This window comes from Cetorhinus maximus, chromosome 18, assembly GCF_964194155.1.
Source record: "Cetorhinus maximus chromosome 18, sCetMax3.hap1.1, whole genome shotgun sequence".
Taxonomy (NCBI): Eukaryota; Metazoa; Chordata; class Chondrichthyes; order Lamniformes; family Cetorhinidae; genus Cetorhinus; species Cetorhinus maximus.
In genome coordinates this window covers 77,778,862-77,802,039 of record NC_135896.1, presented here as the reverse complement: position 1 = coordinate 77,802,039, position 23,178 = coordinate 77,778,862, and the positions used below count along the sequence as shown (strand labels likewise).

Sequence of the window (23,178 nt, the reverse complement as noted above, 5' to 3'; positions counted from 1 at the left end):
GAAATAGTCAGCAGCTCAGGCAGCATCTGTAGAGAATTAATATTTTAGGCTGATGATCATTCTTTGGAAGTGGAAGAAGTTAGGGACGTATTTACTTCAGATTTCTAGCATCTGCTGTGTTTGCTTTTGTACTGGGTCAAGTGCATTACCCCGCACAGTCAATTTACCTTCCTATTCGCTATATCTAGATTGAAACATGTAGAACAGCCATTTGGGCAAGGTACATGACGGCACTTTGCACCTACAAAACTGTACCCCAGCATGAAAAAGCAGCTTCAGGAAAAGAGGAAAGATAAGGGAAAGAGGAATGAGTAGGGAAACAAAAAACGTTACTCATTGGTTAGAAATCAATGAATATGAATTTACTAAAAATAGTAAATCTTCAGGAGCACTATAACTGAATAATTGTAACACGTTACCCTGTTCCCAAATATATACCATCAATCTAGTAAACTGCACTCTTTTAACATACTGTGTAAATAAGTCTGGTACCTTAGCTACACTCAGAAACAAAACTGAGAAAGCTTGCCCTACCGATTGTAGTACTTTGCACCCTGTTTGGTCTTTGATCAGAGAAATACCTTACTTGCTTGCAGTCATTCACCCTCATACCTGTCAGCTTTGAGTACTGGTTGAAAACATCAAAAGGACTGGGACCCAGCAGAATATACGTGTCAATTATCCCACTCTCAGACATCCAGCGAACATCTGTTCTCGGCAACACTTCAACATCTGTCTTTAATTTCTTTGTCTTGCCCAGTGCACTCTATAAAAGTTGTGTTTAGTCATTAGTTCATTGATGTCTAAGCAATGTGAAGGCATTTGGAGATCCTTAAGTATACTTCTATTCCACTGCCTTCATCCAAATGCTCCCAGTTCACTGTAGATTAATGTTTCCCAAACATTCTCATAGCAGTTCATGACCACTAATTATAACCAGAAACTGTTGCTGGTAGGTCTGACAAATAATGGGTATCAGTGAGCTTGCAGAATACAAGTTGTATTAGTAGGAAATGGAATCAAACTTATTATATTCCACCTTTTACACTTCCTTATAATGAAAATAGGTTTTCTTTTTATATTATCTAAATGTGTTAAAAATAATTGAGAATTGTGATGGATTGTTTATTTGCTGTAGGTATCACTGATCTCTTATCTTAGTCCAGACCTTTATCCCATCGTGCAGCACTTTCAACTATGTCACTAGTCAATCTATACTCACTTTGTTCAATCCCAATCACCAATAAGTGCTGGTTGAAGGGTAAATGCTGGCCAGGACACTGGTGAAAACCAGCTGACAGGCCTGATGTTTCACCTCAATGAATGCTCTACTAACAGTTCAGTACTCAGTCAGAATTGCACTGAAGTGTCAGACTAGATTACCTGCTCAAGTCCTTGAACCCAAGGTCTTCTGACTCAAGAGGTGAGGGAGCAACCACTGAGCCATGACTGAGACATAAATATCCCAGGACACCTAAGATCATCAGGGAGGAATCTGTGGGTACTAGCAAGATTTTGAAGGGCTGAAAACAGAGGCAAGGTTGTACTTTAAAAAATGTTTTCAAGTGTCAAATCTGACCCAGGCAACTTGTTAGCCATCTGATTCATTGGCCCAACATCATTATTGATATAAGGAACATTTGGTATGGATTTAGAAGGGGAAGATTCTTCCTGACAAACCTTCTTGACTTCTTTAAAGACATTACACGAACAGTGGGTGGTAACACGGCCTAGTGTAGGCAATGAAGACACCAATACCACTTATAATGGAGGGGCCACGCCTGATGGATAATGGAAATCAGTAAATAATTAAGAGTCCCTAGATTTCGGTCTTTTGTATTTGATATAGTGAATCCCTATGCTGGATAATGCAGCAATTTATTTAGATTTTCAGAAAACATTTGGCAAAGATCTGTCCAAAACATTCCTAGCCCATCTGACCAGGAGTCAGCTGCACGCCTTGGTTCTGAACTCCCTTCTCTGATCTCCAATAGGGCAGACATTATAGTAGTCACTGATGCATGGTGACAGCCATCAACTGTGTCAACTGTTCAACTGTGTCCGCTCACAGACTAACTAGGTAGAGTGTAACTTTTGGGCAGATGTCCTTGAGTTATGAGGAGACTCTTTGTGACACACAAAGTCTACTTTGACAGACCATAAAAACCTAACAGGTATGTTATTTTTTTCTACCAAGAGGGAATAACAATGTGGATAGCTGAGGTTATCGATATGGTTGCAGCAGGTACCATAGGCCATCCTCTACAATGACTTTGTCTCTTTTCATCAGAATTTTATCTTGTCACTGCGTTAAATTTCATCTGTCACCTGTCTACCAATTTCAATATTCAAATCCTTTTGTAGCTCATCCTGTTCAGCTTTGAAGTGTACTATCTTCATTAGATTTGTTTTATAAGAAAATTTAGCAATTGTGCTTCTTACTCTGAGCTCCAGATCATTTCTCAAAATATTAAGAGGTCCCTAAACAGATCCCTGTGGGATTCCCCTGCTAACATTCTCCCTGGCTGATGACAATTCCCGCAGCACCATCCTTTGAGCTCTTTCAGTCAACCAATTACAAATCCATTGTGCTGATTCCCACTTCCTTTATTCTCAGTACCAACCTTTCCAATGGAAGTGTATTACAGGCCTTACTGAAATGTATCCACCAAGCTCCTTTGTTGCACCTTTGTGAAAAAACTGTAGGTTAGGTAGGCTTGACCTCGCCTTCATGAACCCACATGGTGTATCACACAATAAAATCATAAAAGTTAGCCAATGCCTGCTCCTCTAAAACCTGGTCAGTTTACCACAGCTGATAGTTCTTCTACAGAAGTAGCTAAAACAATAGAAGAACCAAATAATTAAAAATCATTAAATACAGCAAGTTGGAATGTGAGAACAGTGTTTAAAAGAACTTAGGGACAAAGGGCTGAATGGCCTCCTTCTGTGCCGAGGGAACAAAGTGACCTGAAAAGAGTAGTGTGCTAATCAGTAGAGGACTAAGACAGTGTGACACTGTTGTTCTCAGCTAAATCCATTTGTTGAGGAAGGTCAGCTAAGAGATTAATACTGGATACACCTTCTTTTCGGTAGGGTGTTCCAAAGAGGAAGAAAAACTGGGGTTGGCTTTACTGTGAAATCCAACATTATAGCCAAGCCTGAAAGCCTTCCTGAGAAAGTCACTTGATGACTATGAGATTTTGATGTCTTGTAAGAGGTATGCTCCAGTTGTCCACCAACCATAGCAAACTCCAATGAAACCAAAAATAAGTTCTATGAATTAACAAGTTGCTACAAATTCATTATCATGGGTGACTTTAATGCTCATTTTGGAGCTTCTGGAAGGGAATCATTGATAGTCAGGGCATTGAGAATGCAATGGTAATGGAACACTGTTCCTTAGGATGTGTATGGAAGATTATCTGATTATTTGTTGCCCACAGGTTTCTAAGCAAATACAAAATCGCACGTATTCACCTTCATTCCAAACATTGGCACCTGATTGACACACTGGTCAGATAGAAGGATTGCAAAGATATTAAGGCCACAGGAGTCATGAGGGGAGCTGAGTGTTGGATGTACCAAAGGCACATAGTGAGCAAAACTTGATCTTCAGATAGCTCCATTTCAAAGACCAGAAGGTTAACATCCCCCAACCAGATTCAATGTCACCAAACTAAAAGCAGCAGGAGCAGAAGATCAGCTCTGTTAAGCTGCAAAAGATCATCTCACTGCTGTCAACACAGCTTCTGGCAGCAGTGAAATGGGCAAGAAAAACTTCTGGGATGCCTTATACTCTTCAGTCACTAAAATCAAGGTGTTGCTTAACTGAGAGCCAATGTAGGTCAGCAATGAAGGGGTTTTGGTGCCAGTTAGGACATAAGCAACAGAGTTGTGGATAACCAGAAGTTTATAGAGGATAAAATGTGGACTTGAGTTAAAATAGTCAAATCTAAAGGTAACAAAGGCATGGGTGTGTGTTTCAAGCTGCAGATAAGCAGGGGTGGGAGAGGAGTTGGGCAAAGTTATGGAGGTAGAAATAGGTAGTCTTATTGATGGCATGGATATATCATCAAAAGCTCATCTCATGGTCAAACACGACACGGAGTTGTGAACAGGCTTGTTGAGCCTCAAAAAGTTGCCAGGGAGAAGGACGGAGACAGTGGCTAGGGAACAGAGTTTATAGTAGGGACTGAAGACAATGGCTTCGGTCCTCCTAATATTTAGTTGGGGGAAATTTATGCTCATCCAGTACTGGATGTCAGACAAGCAACATGACAAATTAGAGACAGTGGAGGGGTCAAGAGAGGTGGTGAGGTAGAGTTGAGTATCATCAGTGTACATTTAGAAACTGACGCTGTGTTTTCAGGTGATTTCACCTAGAGGCAGCATGTAGATGAGAAATAGGATGTAACCAAGGATAGGTTCTTGAAGGGCACCAGAGGTAATAATGCATGAGTGTGAAGGGGAGCCATTTCAGTGATTCTCAGGTTGTGACTGATAGTGACACCTGCAATCTATTGACACAAATATATGGTGATCTTTGCAAATACCAACAGGTTAACAGTGATTTCTGCAACAACTGACATGCTTGCAGAGACTCCCATAATAATACTGATGTGCTTACATGTCCTAACTTCTGAAAGACAGTCAGTTACTCAAAGGAAAATAATGTTATCATTGCAAATGCTTAGCCAGTAGCTAAAGTGGAGGAAAATTTACAGAAAAGTTAAGTAATGGATAGTAATCTGCTGACCCTTGGGATCCCATTACAGACTCCTGGAGTCTATGGGTCCCAGCTCAAAAATATATGTGGCAGATTGCTGTGAAAAGTCCAGGACAGAGACTTAAAATCCTCTAATTGAGAAATGCAATTGTCCAGAGCGCTGGACAGCACTCAAGTTGAGAAGATATGAGAACAGAGAAACTGAGTCAAGAAACTGTGGCTGGGTAACACAAAACTTGAGACATAAAAGCTCATTGATTGTATGAATGGGAAGCAAAACCATTTTTGTTACAACTTCAGGGGTTTACACAAAGGATGGAGCAGCTGTTCCCCTTAGTTGAAGGGTCAGTCACAAGGGGGCATAAGTTCAAGGTGAGGGGCAGGAGGTTTAGGGGGAATGTGAGGAAAAACTTTTTTACCCAGAGGGTGGTGACAGTCTGGAATGCACTGCCTGGGAGGGTGGTGGAGGCGGGTTGCCTCACATCCTTTAAAAAGTACCTGGATGAGCACTTGGCACGTCATAACATTCAAGGCAATGGTCCAAGTGCTGGTAAATGGGATTAGGAAGGTAGGTAGGTCAGGTGTTTCTCATGTGTCAGTGCAGACTCGATGGGCCGAAGGGCCTCTTCTGCACTGTGATTCTGTGATTGGAAAATGAACAATGAAAATGATTCTGAAGATAAAGATAAACCAGTTTGATTTCAGTTGCAATTCTGTTCACTCTTGTGTTTGACATTATTCTGAAGCCATGTAAGGGTCAGTGACATTCAACATTTCCTGTTGATGGGTTGCCTACACTTTCCATGTAATAACTATAGGTAAGAATTTGACTGTTGCCTTGGGAGGCTGTAAAATGATGGTGACTTAAACCAACCATACTGCAGCTAGTTCTAGTTCAAAATGAATTAAATGTCAGGGAGATCAACTTAAATCCAAATTATGCAGCAGCCAGAAAAGTGAAGTTTGACTCCAGAGATCATATTTTAATGCCTATGAACCAATTTAGCAATTCCTCATATTAGCTCTTCCAGCCATAAATAAGCTAAGGCTAAACTTAGCTTCATCACTTGGGTTTCCACATGTTGGCAGATATGTAGACATTCCAAAAGAATTCCATCGATAAGCATTAGCAGGTAACTCATCACACCAGGAGGCAAAAAATCTGACGATCTCATGGGTAAATTGATATGGAAGTCAGGCCCACAAAAACGTTCTAGGACATTTTGGAGCAGCTTCCAGTGGTGTCTTCAAAGACATCTGGTGAGGCCACGCACTATCTGATATAACTAGAAGTGTGCATGGCCTGTTTTGGACTGGTGTGCTGTGCACCCATTTACAGGCCCACCTGAAGATTGCATCAGGGGACCTTGAATATCCAAGGTGTGGCAGAGATGATTCCCAGATTTTCCACTACCAGCTGCCAGTTTGTCAAACAATAAATGGGAGGACGGCAGTTGAGAATTGCCCCAGTGTACCAGAAGGATCAGTGACTGGTGTAATCACTGTGATTATCAACAGATATAGTCAGCAATAATTAGATTCAGTTAAACTGGGTTCAACATAGAGACCTGTATCTTCAGGCTCCAGCCTTGGGTTGGGACAGATTTTTTTATTAGTACAAGGAGTGGAAAATGGAAACTGAATCATAACAGGTGCTTTCTGAAAATATATCTAGCATTCACCCTATTCCCTTCATGCATAGAGCACATTATTTTCTCAATAAAGTCAACTAAATTAATCAAACATAACCAGCCTTTTACAAAGTCATGCCAATATCTCTGATTATCTGATTATGGAAAGTCTTCATGATGTGGATTTTTCCTCCAATTAAATACTGGGAAAACTGAAGCTATTATTGCGTCTCCTGCTCCAAACACCATTTTCTAATTACCGACTCCACCCCTCGTCCTGGCAACAGTCTGAAATTAAGCCAGTCTATTTGCAAGCTCGGTGTCACATTTGGACCGGAGGTGAATTTCTGACCTCATATTTGTCCCATCACTAAGACTACTCATGTCCACCTCCATAACATTGCCCGCATTTGCCCCTGTCTTAGCTCATCTGCTGCTGAAACCCCCAACCATATCTTTGTTACTTCGAGTCTCGACTATCCCAACGCAATCCTGGCTGGTCTCCCACATTCTGCCCTCCGTAAACTTGAGGTCATCCAAAACGCAACTGTCCATGTCTTAACTCATAGTATGCCCCATTCCCCTATCAGCCCTGTGCTCGCTGACTTACATTGGCTTCCGGTGAAGCAATGTCTTGTCTTTAAAATTCTCATCCTTATTTTCAAATCCCTCTGTGGCTTTGCCCCTCCATATCTCTGAAATCTCCTCTAACCCCACAAAACCCGAGATAGCTGCGCTCCTCTAATTCTGGCCTCTTGTGCATTTCCAGTTATAATTACTGCACTACTGGCTGCCACACCTTCAGCTGCCTAGGCCCTAAACTCTGGAATTTCCTCCCTATACCTCTCCATCCCTCCACCCCACTTTCCTCCGTTATGACACTTCTTAAAAGCACCTCTTTGGCCAACCTTTTGGTCATCTGACCTAAAATCTAATGTGGCTCGGTGTCATACTTCATTTTATCATGCTCCTGTGAAGCGTCATGGGGTGTTTCATTACGCTAAAGGCGCTATATAAATATAATTTGTTGTTGTTGTTGGACTCTAAAAGCCTAGCCAAAGCTGAGGTAAGATTAACCAACAGGCAACTGTCTCCTCTAGTTAGAACACTGAGTGAATAAAGGGTTGACGTGGTTGCAAAGGTGTCCAACCAGCTGCTCAGCTGAAAGGTAGGCAAAGGACCATCGATTTTGCTGAAATGGCTGGTCACTAGAACTTGTGCTTTTAAGGTATCAGCTTTATTTGAGTCAAAAGGTCATAGATTCAAGTCCCACTCCAGATATCTGATACATAATCTGGGCTCACACTCAGAACAGTACTAAGGACGTGTTGTGAAGTTGGGGGTGGCATCTTTCACAAGGTGCATTAAACTAAGGCGCATCTCTACTATCAAGGGATGTTAAATCTCTTTGGTACTTGACAAAGAGAAGCAGAGAAGTTCCCCTGACGTCCTGACCAATTTCGATCCTTTGACCAGCACAACCAACACAGATTGCCTGATCATTTATCTCATTGCTGTTTGTCGGACCTTACAGTGTGTAAGTTGGCTGTTGCTTTTCCTTCCATTACAACAGTGACTACACATCAAAAATGCCCACTGGCTGTGAAGTGCAAGGGAGACCCTGAGATCATGAAAAGCACTATTTAAATGCAACGTGTTTTTTTTTCTTTATGGTATTTTCCTCAAATTGGGACATTACACCCGACATGAAACAGTATCCATTGTTAACACCCATCAATCCTCATTTAACACATATACACAGCAAACATAGACCCTGTACCCACCTTATTCTCTGTGTTCATGCTGATATCCACCAATGTCTCAGAAGCATTCAGCCAGAAAATCCCCATAGTTTGCTTTGGTTTGTGTGCAAGGAGAAGAGGTACAGAACCATACACACTCATTCGGCTGTACAGTTTGCACGCAAATACATCCAGGTTATACAGCCTGTAGGGTTCTTCCTGACTGCAAAGATAGAGATCAATAAACCAATAATTGGTCTCTTTTGCTTAATTGATTTGACCCTGATTGTTCATATCCCACATTATGGGCAGGATTTTCCTCTCGCCAGGCAGGCGCGGCGGGCAGGCAGGCGTGGCAGGCAGGCAGGCTCAGGAGCAGTCGGGAAAACCTCCACCGCCCGTGATCGGCCCCCAACCGCAATTTCACACTGGCTGGCCAATTAACGGCCAACCAGCGTGAAAGGCGCGCTGAGAACCTCAGTGTTGCCGGGGTGGGGGCGGGAGGAGCACAAGTGCTAAAGTCTGCACATGCGTGGGGAGCGGGCACTGAAAGGTCCCTGAAGGCACAGTGCTGCCTCAGGGAGCTAAAGGATTTTGCAATCAAAAATAAAGGTTTTAAAAGTAAGGGAAACATGTCCCCACATGTGACTCAGTCATATGAACAGGGACATATTAAAAATGATGTTTAAAAATTTTATATTTTTAAATTACTATTAGAAATCTTATTCAACCCATGGGATGCTCTCCCACCGTCATCGTGCCTGATCTTACGCCCAATCAGGTCGAGCACGTATCCACCGTGGGACGTAAAATCCTGCCCTATATGTCTAGCACCCATGACTCACTGCAGCCATGCATTAGTCACTTCCCAAAGAGTCAATCTGTATAACAGCATGTAATTGACCCATACAAATCAGGTTTCAACCCCATATCCAGATTGGCCCAGATAATGATAGTGGTTTTACAACTGGCTTGAGCTCTATATAGTGAATGGGAATGGGCGAGCAGAGGTAACCGTTCACTGTTCCAATTTCTGATGGGTACCTAGTAACCCCTCTGCAAAAGCCACGATTGGCCTACAACAATCATCATTAATGCTCACATACGAAGCATGGCTGCTTGGGTGAGGGAACAGAGGGTGACTGGCACCAATGGAATTGTACTGAGCAGGAGTCAGCACCCTCAAGAGAATAGGACAAAACAGTGGAGGGGTTAAAGCAAAGGAAGTTGGAAAGCAACTCAACCAGCAATCTGCCGAGTGGCATCTACAAGCACTGCTCCCTGTCCAGAGGTAAATCAATCATTATCCCAAACTCTTGTTTTTTTTGGGTTATATAGAATACTAAATTTCAATGAATCTCAACATCAGAACATTCCATTTGACAACATTCGATCTCGATGAGCAGAGAAAAGCTGTTAAGTTAGTTTTGATTGGTTTTGATTAATTCATCCCAAATTGAACTGGAATGGATCCTGCACATGGTTTCAGTTCTGGAAGAATCTGCTGCACAGGCAGTCATTACTGTTACAAGACTCATGGGTTATTCCCCTCAATTGTGGCAATTCCCACCTCGTAGTTTTTAGCCGCAGATTTTCTGTGTGCTCTGGAATTCCATAAACATGCTCAAACCCATGCAGTGAGAAATCCAATCCAATGGACGTAGGGCCTGTTAATGAATGAAAAATACTGTAAGGGGATTCAGACTTTTTAAAAAGCCTCCATATCATTGTTCTTTTAAAATTCACTTTTTTTTAAAAACTTTCTTTCCAGAATATAGAGCCCCAAACTGCCCTCGTCCCAGAATTTTATCCATATTTTTCTCCTTCTATTTCCACAGACCTCATTAGACTTGACTCTTCAATATAGTAACCCTTGCTCCCTCACCCTCCTCTTACCCAACTCCTAACTTATCCTTAGTCTAATGGTTGATTTTGTCACCAACTGCACTTGTTGTTCCAGCCCTCCCACCATCAAAACAACTGTCATGAACCTTCTCCTTAAAGCCCTCATGGTTGACCTCAAAGTCATTTTCAGCTACCACTCACAATTGCTGCTCTTGTCCTTCTAGGTGATAGAGGTCAAGGGTTTGGAAGGTGCTAAAAAAGCAGCCTTGACGTTATGCTGCAATGCATCTTGTAGATTGTACATACTGCTGCCACTGAGTCCCGGTAGTGAAGCAAGTGAATAATGAATTCTCAAAATCTACTCTGGACCCCATGAAATCTCATGGCATCAGGTCAAACATGGGCAAGGAAACCTCCTGCTGATTGCCACCTACTCCCTTCACCTCAGCTGATGAATCAATTTTCTCCATGTTGAACACTACTTGGAGGAAGTACTGATGGCGGCAAGGGCTCAGAACTTACTCTGGGTGGGAGGCTTCAATGTCCATCACCAAGTGTGGCATGGTAGCACCACTACTGACCAAGCTGGCTGAGTCCTAGAGAACATAGCTGCTAGACTGGATCTGTGTCATTGTGAGGGAAGCAACAAGAGGGAAAAACCTACTTGACCTCATCCTCACCAAACTACCTGTCGCAAATGAACCTGACAATGACATTTTTTGTAGGAGTGACCACCACACAGTCCTTCTGAAGACTTCACCATGAGGATGTCCTCCATCATGCTGTGTGATGATGCTGTGCTAAATGGGATGGATCGAAAAGATCTAGCAATTCAAAACTGAGGCACTCTGGGCCATCAGCAGCAGCAGAGCTGTATACAACCACAATCTATAACCTCATGGCCCGGCATAACCCCCACTCTACCATTACCATCAAACTGGGGGTTCAACCCTGGTTAAATGAAGAGTGCAGGAGGGCATGCCAGGAGCAGCACCTGGCACACCTAAAGATGAGGTGTCAACATTGTGAAGCTAAAACACAAGACTACTTGCATGCCAAACAGCGAAAGCAGCATCTGATGGACAAAACTAAGCTTTACAGTCCTGTCACATCCAGTCGTGAATGGTAGTGGACAGTTAAACAACTAACTGGAGGAAGAGCCCTGCATATGAGTGCAAAAGACAAGGCTGAAGCATTTTCAACATTCTTCAGCCAGAAGTGCTGAGTAGATGATCCATTGCGGCCTCCTCCCGAGGTTCCCAACATCACAGACGCCAATCTTCAGTCCAATTCGATTTACTCCACATGATATCAAGAAACAGCTGAAGGCACTGGATACTGCAAAGGCTATGGACCCTGACAACATTCCAGCAATAGTACCGAAGACTTGTGCTCCAGAACTAGTTGCGCCCTTAGTCAAGCTGTTCCAGAACTGCTACGACACTGGCATCTACCCAGCAATGTAGAAAACTGCCCAGATATATCCTGCCAAAAAAAAGGAGAAATCCAACCCAGCCAATTACCACCCCATAAGCCTACTCGTGATCATGAACATAGTGGTGGGAGGTGTCATCAACAGTGCTATCAAGCGGCACTTAGCAAAAAACTACTCAATGACGCTCAGTTTGGGTTCTGCCAGGGCCACTCAGCTCCTGACTTCACTACAGCCTTAGTCCAAATATGGCCAAAAGAGCTGGACTGCAGAAGGAGTGACTGCCCTTGACATCAAGGCAGCATTTGACCGAGTGTGGCATCAAGGAGCCCTAACAAAACCGAAGTCAAGGGAATCAGGGGGAAAACTCTCCATTATTGGTCATACCTAGCACAAAGAAAGATGGTTGTGGTTGTTGGAGGTCAATCATCTCAGTTCCAGGACATCACTGCAGAAGTTCCTCAGGGTAGTTTCCTAGGCCCAGCCATCTTCAGCTGCTTCATCAATGACTTTCCCTCCATCGTAAAGGTCAGGAGTGCAGATGTTTGCTGATGATTCCATGATGTTCAGCACCATTCATGACTCCTCAGATGCTGAAGACATCCGTATCCATATGTAGCAAGACCTAGACAACATTTGGGCTTGGGGCTGATAAGTGGCAAGTAACATTCATGCCACACAAGTTCCAAGCAATGACCATCTCCAACAAGAGAAGATCCAACTATTTCCCCTTGACATTCAATGGCATTACCATTCCTGAATCCCCCATTGTCAACATCCATTTACCAGAAACTGAACTGGTAATGCCATTAAAGTCAAGGCAAGATGGTTGGATTCACCCTTGTTGGAGATGGTCATTGCCTGAACTGGATCATTCATGTAAATATTGTGGCTACAAGAGCAGGTCAGAGGATGGGAATTCTGCAGAGAGTAACTCACTCCTTGACTCCCCAAAGCCTGTCCACCATCTACAAGGACAAGTCAAGAGTGTGATGGAATACTCTCCACTTGCCTGGATGAGTGCATCTCCAACAACACTCAAGGAGCTCAACACTATCCAGGACAAAGCAGCCCACTTGATTGGCACCACTTCCAACATCCACTCCCTCCACCACTAAGTACAGTGGCAGCAGTGTGTAGTATCTACAAGATGCACTGCAGCAACTCACCAAGGCTCTTTCAAAGGCATCTTCCAAACCTGTGACCTCTACCACCCAGAGGATAAGGACAGCAGATGCACGGGAACACCACCATCTGCAAGTTCCACCCCAAGCCACACGCCATCCTGACTTGGGAATATATCACCATTCCTTTCCCAATACTGGGTCAAAATCCTGGAACTTCCTCCCTCGTGGTACTGTGGGTGTACCTACACCACATGGGCTGCAGCGGTTCAAGAAGGCAGCTCACTACCATCTCCTCAAAGACAATTAGGGATAGACAATAAAAATGCTGGCCTAGCCAGCAACGCCCACATCCCGCGAACGAATAAAAAGAAAATTAAGGTGATGGATGAGGTGCCAATCAAGGGAGCTGTTTGTATTGGATAGTGTTGAGCTTCTTGAATGTTGTTGGAGCTGCAGGTATCCAGGCAAGTACAGAACATTTCATCACATTCTTGACTTGTGCTTTTTAGATGGTGGAAAAGCATTGGCGATGCAGGAGATGAATTTGACTTGCTCTTGTAGCCACAATATTTACATGGCTGATTTAGTTTAAGTTTCTGATCAATGATAACCCCAGGATGTTTATGGTGGGGGATTCAGTGTTGGCCATGTGATTGACTGTCAAAAGCAGATAGTTAGATTCTACCTGTACCTTGCTTGTCCTGCTTTCTACCCTTAATGTCACCTATTAGCACGTTCCTTAGATAATATCATCACCTTCAACACCTCTTTGTCCTTTTTTGACATCTTTTGGCTATCTCCACCTATCACTGGCCCTCTATCCAGCTCACCCTGTCCCACCCCCTCCTTAAACCAGCTTATATTTCACCTCTCTTCTATTTTTCCTTAGTTCTGTTGAAGAGTCATACGGACTCGAAACGTTAACTGTGTTCCTCTCCGCAAATGCTGTCAGACCTGCTGAGTTTTTCCAGGTGTTTTTATTTTAGTTAGATTCTCTCTTGTTGGTGATGGTCAATGCCCAGCATTCGTGTAACGCGAATGTTACTTGTCACTTATCAGTCCAAGCCTGAATGTTTCCCAGGTCTTGCTTCTTGCGGGCACGGACTGCTATCGTATCTGAGGAGTTGCAAAAGATACCGATTATCAGCAAACATTCTCACTTCTGATCTTATGATGGAGGGAAAGTCACTGATGAAGTAGCTGAAGATGGTTGGACCTAGGACACTACTCTGAGGAATTCCTGCAGCAACGTCCCAAAGTAGTCCACATATTTCCTGCAGTAGCTTCTCATAGAACAGGAGCAGACCACATGGCCACTGGAGCCTACTCCACTATTCAATACAATTAGAGCGGATCCTTGGCCTCAATTCCACTTTCCCGCCTGCTCCTCATATCCCTTGATTCTCTGAGACACCAAACATTCATCTATCTCAGCTTCAAATATAATCAACAATGAAACATCCACAACCCTCTGGGATAACGAGTGCCAAGGATTCACAGCCCTTTGAGTGACAAAATTTCTCATTTCAGTCCTAAATTATCGTCCACTTATCCTGAGACCGTGCACTCATGTTCTAGATTCCCCAGCCAGGGGGAACAACTTCTCACTCTACTCTATCAAGCCCCTTCAAAATCTTGTATTTTTCAATCAGGCCACCTCTCATTCTTCTAAATTCCAGCCAGAATAAGCCCAATTTACTCAGCCTAACATAATCGTACACCCCTCTCATCCCAGGAATCAATCTAGTGAACCCTTACAGTACTGCCTCCAATGCAAGTATATCCTTCCTTAAACATGGAGAACAAAACTGTGCACAGTATTCCAGGTGTCGTCTCACCAAAGTTCTGTACAAAAGTAACTAGATTTTCTTATTCTGGTACTCCAATTCTCTTGCAATAAAGACCAACATGCCATTTGCCTTCCTAAATGCTTGCTGCACCTGCATGCTAACTGTATGTGTACGCCCAAGTCTCTCAATATCAACATTTACAACTTTTGTGCCTTTTAAATAATATTGTTTTTCTATTCTTACTGTCAAGCTAAATAACCTCACACTTCCCCACGTCATACTCTATCTGCCAATTTGTTGCCCACTCACTTAACCTAGCTCTACCTTTTTGCAACCTCTTTGTGCCCTCCTCATAGCCTATATACCCATCTGAGTGCATCACACAGCTCCATCTCTGTTGCATTCTATATTTTATATGCTCACTGCCTCTTGGAGTCATGATCCATATGGGAGATGTCTGCTTCCAAGTTTTATCTTCCCACTAACACCCTAACCCCGAATTGCGAATGACAGAAATTCCTTTATCTAAACATTTGCAAGACTAAAGCTATGCAGTTACACCCTTCCCTGACTTCATTCTCCTCCCCAGACTAAGAGTAACAGATCACAGCCTTGATGTCTCATTCAACCCTGAGCTGAGCTTTTAACCCTATATTCAGTCCATTATCAAGACTGTCAATTTCAACCTCCATAACGCTGCCTGCCTTTTGCCATAACCTCATACCCGCTGAAACCCATATCTATGCCTTTGTTAGCTCCAGGTTTAATTTCTCCAGAATTTTCCTCACCAATCACCCAAGAGCCACCCTACACGCCTATTGCCCGTATCCTAACATGTAATAAATCCTGCGGAGGTATCACCCTTGTCGTCTCTCATTTTTATACTGGCTTCTATTATTCTTAATATTCAACTCATCAACAAATCACTCTATGGCCTCACTCTACTATACCTCTTATAAATCATCCAGCCCAACATCACAGTTTGCAACCTCAGCTTTTCTGATTCTGAATTACCATACTTTCCTCCACTTCCCCATTTGGAGGACAACTGTCAAGGTACAGAAGGGATATAGTTCCAAGTCAGGATGGTGTGTGGTTTGGTGGGAAATTTGTAGGTGGTGGTGTTCCCATGTGTCTGCTGCCCTTGTCCATCTACGTGGTAGCGGTCATGGATTTGGAAGGCACTGTTTAAGGTGCCTTGGCGAACTGCCGCAATGCATCTTGTATATGGTACACACTGCTGTCACTGGGCGTCGGCAGAGGAGGAAATGAATGTTTAAGGTGGTGGATGGGCTGCCAATCAAACAGGCTGCTTTGTCCTGGATTGTGTCGAGCTTCTTCACCGTTGTTCAAGCCGCATTCATCTAGGCTTGTGGTGAGTATTCCATCATACATCTGAATTGTGACTTGTAGATGGTGGATAGGCTTTGGAAAGTCAGCAGGTGACCTACTCTCCACAGAATTCCCAGCCTCTTATCTTGTAGCCGCTGTATTCATATGGCAAGTCCAGTTAAGTGTCTGGTCAATGAGTGAAGGTAATGCTGTTAGTGTCAAAGGGAGATGGTTAGATTATCTCTTGTTGGAGATGGTCATTGCCTGACACTTGTGTGGCGCGAAAGTTACATGCCACTTATCAGCTCAAACCTGAATGTTGTCCAGATCTTGCTGCATATGGACACAGGCTGCTTCAGTATCTGAGGAGTTGTGAATGGCACTGAACACCTTGCAATCATCAGCGAACATCCCCATTTGGTTCAGCCTGAGATGCTGTCCTAGGGAATTCCTGCAGGAATGCCCTAGGGCAGAGATGTTTGGCCTCCAACAGCCACAACTATCTTCCTTTGCTAGGTTTGATTCCAACCAGTGGAGAGTTTTCCCAATTTCCATTGACTTCAATTTTACTAGGGCTCCTTGATGCCACACTCTATCAAATGCTGCCAGGTTGTTAAGGGCAGTTGCTTTCACTTCAACTCAAGGTGACCAAGGCTGTAATAAGGTCAGGAGCTGAGTGGCCCTGGTGGAACCCAAACTGAGCTTCGGTGAGCAGGTTATTGTTGTTTAAGTGTTGTTTGACAGCGTTGTCAATGACTCCTTGCATGATGATCGAGATGGGGCAGTAGCTTAAGGAGAAAGAGAAAACAGCTTTCTGATCTCACTGATCTCCCTCCTGCTTGGTAACTGTCTCTGAAAGTACCCTGCTGGCTGTATATTACAGAGAATTTTGATTAATCCATGTCTTGCATTTTGATGTCTCATCTCAGAAACCTTTGAAAAGTTCCAGGATAGTGCAAAGCCAACAGGAGATCTTTCACATTTCCCAGGGGCTTGAGTGTCTGTTCAGTTTCATCACATTGTCATCAACCTGCACATGTTCCCTTTCATTGCACAAGTTTAAAATCTCATTCTCTTTTGACTTGACAAATCAATAAATAACACACAGTGCAGAATCCACATTACTAACTATGGGAATTACCAGTTTTGACATGTCTTCAGTTACATACTCTGCAATCACTGTTTCCAAGTCTTCCAGAGAAAAAGAGGCTTCTGCATCAGGCTTGCCTCTGCTTCTCCCGCACCACACCCCCTCCCCCCAGGGCTACCAAACCCTGGTTCCGCTTCTACCCCCCCCCCATCCCCCTGGGTCTGCCAAAACCCAGCTGGACTTCTGTGGTCCCCACACCAGGGCAAGCCAAACCTGGCTCCACTTCTTCCCTCCCACCGCCGGGCCTGCCAAACTCCAGCTCTGCTTCTCCCGCCCCACCCCAGGGAGTCTGCAAACCCCGCAGCTCCACCAAGCGGGCAGCCGTACAACGCACCCTTCTGGTAGGCTAAGTGACAGCTCCCACAAACCTGCTAGAAATTAAAAGGACAGAATTCCATTATCCAAAAGTTGGAATTCTGCCAAACGGCAGAAATTTCTCATCCCTGTAATTGGCCGGATTGGATTGTCCTACGTTTTTCTTAACAGGGCATACATGGGTAATTTTCCACTTTGGTAGGTAGATGTTACTGTTGTAGCTATCCTGGAGCAGTTTGGCTAGGGCGTGACTAATTCTGAAGCATAAGTCTTCAGTACTAATGCCAGGATGTTGTCAGCCTTTGCTGCATCCAGTGTATTCACTTGTTTTTTGATATCATGTGGAGCGAATCAAATTGGCTGAGCACTGGCATCTGTTGCCAAGTATTTTGCTTTGAACAAGTATTTTATATCTGTCTTCATGGTAAAAGATACAAAAAACATCCCAAGAAAATCAAGGGGCAAAAGGGAGGGAGGAACTTAGAACAATCATTACTGCCAGAGTAAAGTACTAGGAAAACTAATAGGGTGAAAGGCTGACAAGTCTCCTGGATCTGATGGCCTGCTTCCTAGGGTCTTAAAAAGTGGCTGCAGAGAAAATGAATGCATTGGTGGCAATCTTCCAAAATTCCGGTAAAGTCCCAGTGAATTGGAAAACGGCAAATATAAAACCTCTTAAAGAAAGGAAGGAGACAGAAAGCAGGAAACTATAGGCCAGTTAGCCCAACGTCTGTCTTTGGGGAAATGTTGGAATCCATTATTAGTGGAGTAGAAGCAGAACATTAAGAAATAATATACAATCACGCAGAGCCAATATGGTTTTATGAAAGGGAAATTGTACTCGTCAAATTTATTAAAGTTCTTTGAGGATGTAACAAACAAGGCGGATAAAGGGGAACCAGTAGATATTGTAATAAATTATAAATATGTTGCTTAATTCATTTATGAAGATGTTCTGATTAATATGCTGTTTGTATTATTTATGGAGAAGTTCTGAATTGTAAGAGTATTCAATTGTACTATTTGCAGCTATGAGGAAGCTAAAGGGTTTAAAAAAAACGCACTTGTCACAGAAAGCTGCTGCTTGCCATTTTGGTGCCAAACACAGACCTTGGTGTCACAAGGACAGCAAATGGCACAAAAATGTGGCCAGTGAGCCCAAGATTAGATAGTAAGGCCATATGTAGGCAAGGGGTCAGGTATCGCCAGCTCGCATTTGGCAGACTTGGGGAGTGTATTTAAGTAGGGACCTCAAGGGCCTCAACACACAGGAGAAAGAGCCAGAGAAGAGCAGACATCTGAGAGAACCAAAGGCAATCTCACTTGTGTGATGTGTCTGAAGAAGTCATATGGACTCGAAACGTTAACTCTGTTTCTTTCTCCACAGACGCTGCCAGGCTTGCTGAGTTTTTCCAGCATTTTCTGTTTTTATTTCAGGTTTCCAGCATCTGCAGTATTTTGCTATTACTACAATAGCCACCTGTGTCCAGGCAGTTGCGAAGACCAAGGATTGAAAGCTTGTCTACTGTCATCAATGGTTAAGTATTTTGTTCAGTTATTTACTTAATAAATTCTGTTAACCTATTGCACCAATATCATTGTTTACTGTCTTTTTGTCTTGTTCCAAGAAGTCAGTTAAGGTCAGGGGGCCTTGTAGACTAGTGTATTGGAATTTTCAAAAGGCATCTGATAAAGTACCAAATATAAGGTTATTAAACAAGATATTGGCTCCTGGTGTTGTGTGATAAATATTAGCATGGTTGGAGGATTGGCTAACAAACAGGCAATAGAGAGTTGGGATAAATAGGTCATTTTCAGCTTGGCAAACTGTATCTATTGGAGTCCCACAGACACCCGTGCTGGGGCCTTAACTATTCACAATCTATATTGGCGACTTGGATAAAGGGACAGAGTGTATTGTATCTAAATTTGCTGACGACACAAAGATAGTTGGAAAGCAAACTGTGTAAGGATTATATAAAGAGTCTGCATAGGGATAGATATAGGTTAAGTGAATGGACAAAAATTTGGCAGATGGAGTATAATGTAGGAAAATGTGAGCTTGTCCACTTTGGCAAGAAGAATATAAAAGTAGAATATTATTTCAATGAAGTGAGACTGCAGAATGCTACAGGGCAGAGAAATCCAGGCACCCTCGTACATGAATCACAAAAAGTTAGCATGCAAGTGCAGCAAGTAATTAAGAAGGCAAATGGAATGTTAGCATTTATTGCAAGGGGGATGGAGTATAAATGTAGGGAGGTCTTGCAACAAGTCAACAGGGCATAAAGAGTACTGCGTACAGTTTTGGTCTCCTTGTTTAAAGAAGGATATACTTGCATTGGAGGCAGTTCAGAGAAGGTTCACAAGGTTGATTTATGGGCTGAAGGGGTTGTCTTAGGAGGAAACATTGAGCAGGTTGGGCCTATACTCATTAGAGTTTAGAAGAATGAGAGTGGATCTTATTGAAACATTAAGATTCTGAGGGCGCTTGACAGGGTAGATGCTGAGAAGATGTTTCTTCTCCTGGAGGAACCGAGAACTAGGGGGTACAGTTTCAAAATATGGGGGTTCCCCATTTAAGACGGAGATGAGGAGGAATGTCTTCTCTCAAGGGTCATTAATCTTTGGGATTCTTTAACCCAGATAGCAATGAAAGCTGAATCATTGAATATATTCAAGGCTGAGTTGGAGAGATTTTTGATCTCTAAGGGTGTCAAGGGTTATGAGAGAAAAGTGGCCTTCGGGCCATGATCAAATCAGCCATGATCTAACTGAATGGCGGAGTAGGCTCAAAGGGCCGAATGGTCTACCTCTGTTCCTTTTTCTTATGTTGTTGCCAGGGACCTCAGGATGCCAGGATCATCCACTTGACACTTTTGGTTGAAGATGGTTACAAATCCTTCAGCCTTGTCTTTTGCATTGATGTGCTGGGCTCCCCCATCATTGAGGATGGGATAGTTGTGAAGCCTCCTTCTCTGGTTAGTTGATTAACTGTCCACCAGCAGTTATGACTGGATGTGCAGGACTCAAGAGCTTTGAGCTGATCTGTTGGTTATGGGATTGTGTAGTTCTGTCTATTGCATGCTACTTCCGCTGTTTGGCATGCCTGCGGTCCTGTTTTGTACCTTCACCAGGTTGGCACCTCATTTTTAGTTATGCCTGGTGCTTCTCCTGACATGTTTCCTGCACGCTTCATTGAATCAGGGTTGATACCATGGCTTGACAGTAATGATAGAGGTTGGGGGGGGGGGGCATGCCAAGTCATGAGGTTGCAGGCTTCGATTGAATACGATTCTGCTGATGGCCCACAGCAAATCATGGATGCCCAGTTTTGAGCTGTTAGATCTGTTCTGAATCCATCCCATTTGGTACAATGGTGGTGCCACACAACACAATGGACAGTTTCCTCAGTATGAAGACAGGACTTCATCTCCACAAGTACTGTATGGGAGTAACTCCTGCTGATACTTTCATGGGCAGCTGCATGTGCGACAGGTAGGCCGGTGAGAGTGAGGTCAAGTTGGTTTTTCCCTCTTGGTTCCCTCACCATCTGCCACAGGCCCAGTGTGGCAGATCCTCCAGGACTCAGCCAGCTCGGTCAGTAATGGTGCTACCCACGCTACTCTTGGTGATGGGCATTGAGGTACCCCATCGAGAGTACATTCTGTGCCCTTGCTACCCTTAGTGTTTCTTCCAAGTGGTGTTCACACAAACATACATATGAACAAAGAGGAAGGGTAGGCCATTCAGCCTTTCGAGCCTGCTCCGCCATTTAATAAGATCACGACTGATCTGAAAGTAGTTAAAGAAGTTCAATTGCTAATTATTCGGTTGTTTAACTAAGTACCCATTTGGTTGTATAAAAGCTATAACAGCTGAGACTAGGGGGCTCTGTTGGGAGTTTTATTACAAGCAACTCTGTCTGAAGGAGTCTGTCTTGGTTTCGGTCTTGGCGTTCCTAAACAACTATTGGAACTTAATAGCGTTAGCAGAGGATGGTTGCTACTTGTAAGTAAAAGATTGGAAACTCAGCTTTCTTTGGACAAAAGACTGTATTTGGAGTTAACTTTAAGAGCAGAGTGGTTTGGAGTCACTCAAAAAAAAAGGAAAATGGCTGAATCAAAATGTAGAGTTTTGAGGTATAATTATCTACTGATGTTTTCTGGAGTGAACCCTAAGAGCAATGGAAGAATGAAGTAACTATGCGGACATGGGTTACATCCTTGCCAAAGGAGAAATAGGGAATGGCCTTGGCACTTATATTACCATACAAATTATTTTTGGAGTTGGAGCCTGAGCATTTGGACACGGGTGAGGGTTTGGAAACATTATTAGATTTTATGGATAAGATCTATCAAAAAGATGATTTACTAAGTGCTTACGAAGCATGGTCCAATTTTGACAAATTTAAAAAGTTGGAAGAAAGTTCCATAGAAGATTACATAATGGAATTTAGTAGACTATATGCAAGATTGCAAAAGTTCCGTCTAGAAATTCTCCAATCAGTGCTGGCATTCAAGTTACTAGAATGTGCCAAGCTATCAAATATGGACAGGCTTCTAGTTCTAACTGGAGTTAAGTTTACAGAAAGACACACATTGCTAAAACAGATGTCAGAAGCGCTAAAAAAAATCCTCAGAAAACATTCCTTTATGTCAGCATTCATGGCACAAATGAGCCATTTGGTGGTAAGACATAAAATGGAGGATACAATGTTAACGGGATGGCGAGATCATTTAGAAACAGGACGCAGGCATCAGTACGAAAGGAGATTTGTAAATAGAAACAATGGGGACAGAAACACCTTTGACAATTATGGCAGGAGAAAAGAATTAGGGGTTTACAACAAAAGAATGAACCCCAGAAATGCCCAGGGTGTGGTCCATCGGTGTTTTAGATGTGATTCAAAATACCATTATACAATGAACTGTCTTCAACAATATAATAAGATGATCAAAATTAAACATGAGACAGAAGACTCAGAAGAAGATGGAGATATTGACCAAGGAGAGGGCATTGTATTAGTTACAAGGAGTTTCAGCTGGTGATGAATGTCTTGGTGGCAGAGTCCTTCAACTGTGAGGTGCTAGATTGTGGATGCACATCTACAGTCTGTGGAATAGACTGGTTAAAATGCAGCCTGAACTCCTTAAATGACAAGGACCGGAATAAGGTTAAAGAATTTGAGAATTCCACCAGTTTTAGATTTGGAGATGATAATACCTTAAAATCTTTAAAAAGGGTAGTGATTTTTACCTGTAAGATAGCTGGAGTCAATCATTTCATCAGCTCAGATGTAGAGTCTAGTGAAATACTATTACTGTTGAACAGACCATTGATGAAGAAAGTGCAAATGAAGCTGGACATGGAAAATGACAAGGCCACTGAATTTGGAAAACTTGTGGATTTACAATTTACGCAATCTGGACACTACTGTGTTCCTTTAACGAAACCTAACTTATCTACTAAGCAGATTAAAGAAGCTTAATCGGGGACAGGAATTTAGAAGACAAAAAGCAAATTGTGTTAAAATTGCATCAGCAGTTTGCCTACCCTTCTTCGCAAAGATTAAAAATTTTGTTAAGAGATGCAGGAATAAGGGATAGAGAGTACACTAAATTTATAGAGGAGATAAACAATAGATGTGATATATGTAAGAAATACAGAAGGACGCTGTCACAGCCGATAGTGAGTCTACTTTAACGAGGGGTTTCAATGAAGTTGTGGCAATGGATTTAAAGGTGTGGGACAAAGAAAAGAACATTTTTATTTTACATTTCTTAGATTTGGCAACAAGGTTTAGCCAGTCAACAATCATTTACAGTAAAGAAAATAATTGTGGATCAGGTAATGGAGAAGTGGATAGGAACTGGATTGGGACCACCAGCACAATTCCGCACTGATAATGGGGGGGAATTTGCTAATGACGAATTCCAGGATATGTGCAAAAATGTAAATATGATAGTTATGAATACCGCAGCTGAAAGCCCCTTTAGTAACGGAGTGTGTGAAAGGAATCACACAGTTATAGCTGAGATGCTTCGTAAAATAGTGGCAGATAGACCAAGCTGTAAATTAACAT

The 23,178-nt window shown here is 42.9% G+C and overlaps 1 protein-coding gene across 3 annotated transcripts in view; it reads right to left on the bottom strand.

Annotated features, from left to right (window-relative positions):
• LOC144693281 (neutral alpha-glucosidase C-like) overlaps window positions 1-23,178 on the bottom strand; it is a 161,303-nt gene that overhangs the window by 54,524 nt on the left and 83,601 nt on the right. For 2 of the 3 annotated variants that reach the window (XM_078563018.1, XM_078563019.1), the window contains exons 8-10: window positions 9,673-9,769; window positions 8,145-8,325; window positions 613-766 (exon numbers count right to left, since the gene is read on the bottom strand). The exons of the other annotated variant lie outside the window; for it this stretch is intronic. In XM_078563018.1, coding sequence (XP_078419144.1) covers window positions 613-766; window positions 8,145-8,325; window positions 9,673-9,769 — 432 coding nt within the window. The remainder of the gene's footprint in view (window positions 1-612; window positions 767-8,144; window positions 8,326-9,672; window positions 9,770-23,178) is intronic. 3 annotated transcript variants of the gene reach the window in all.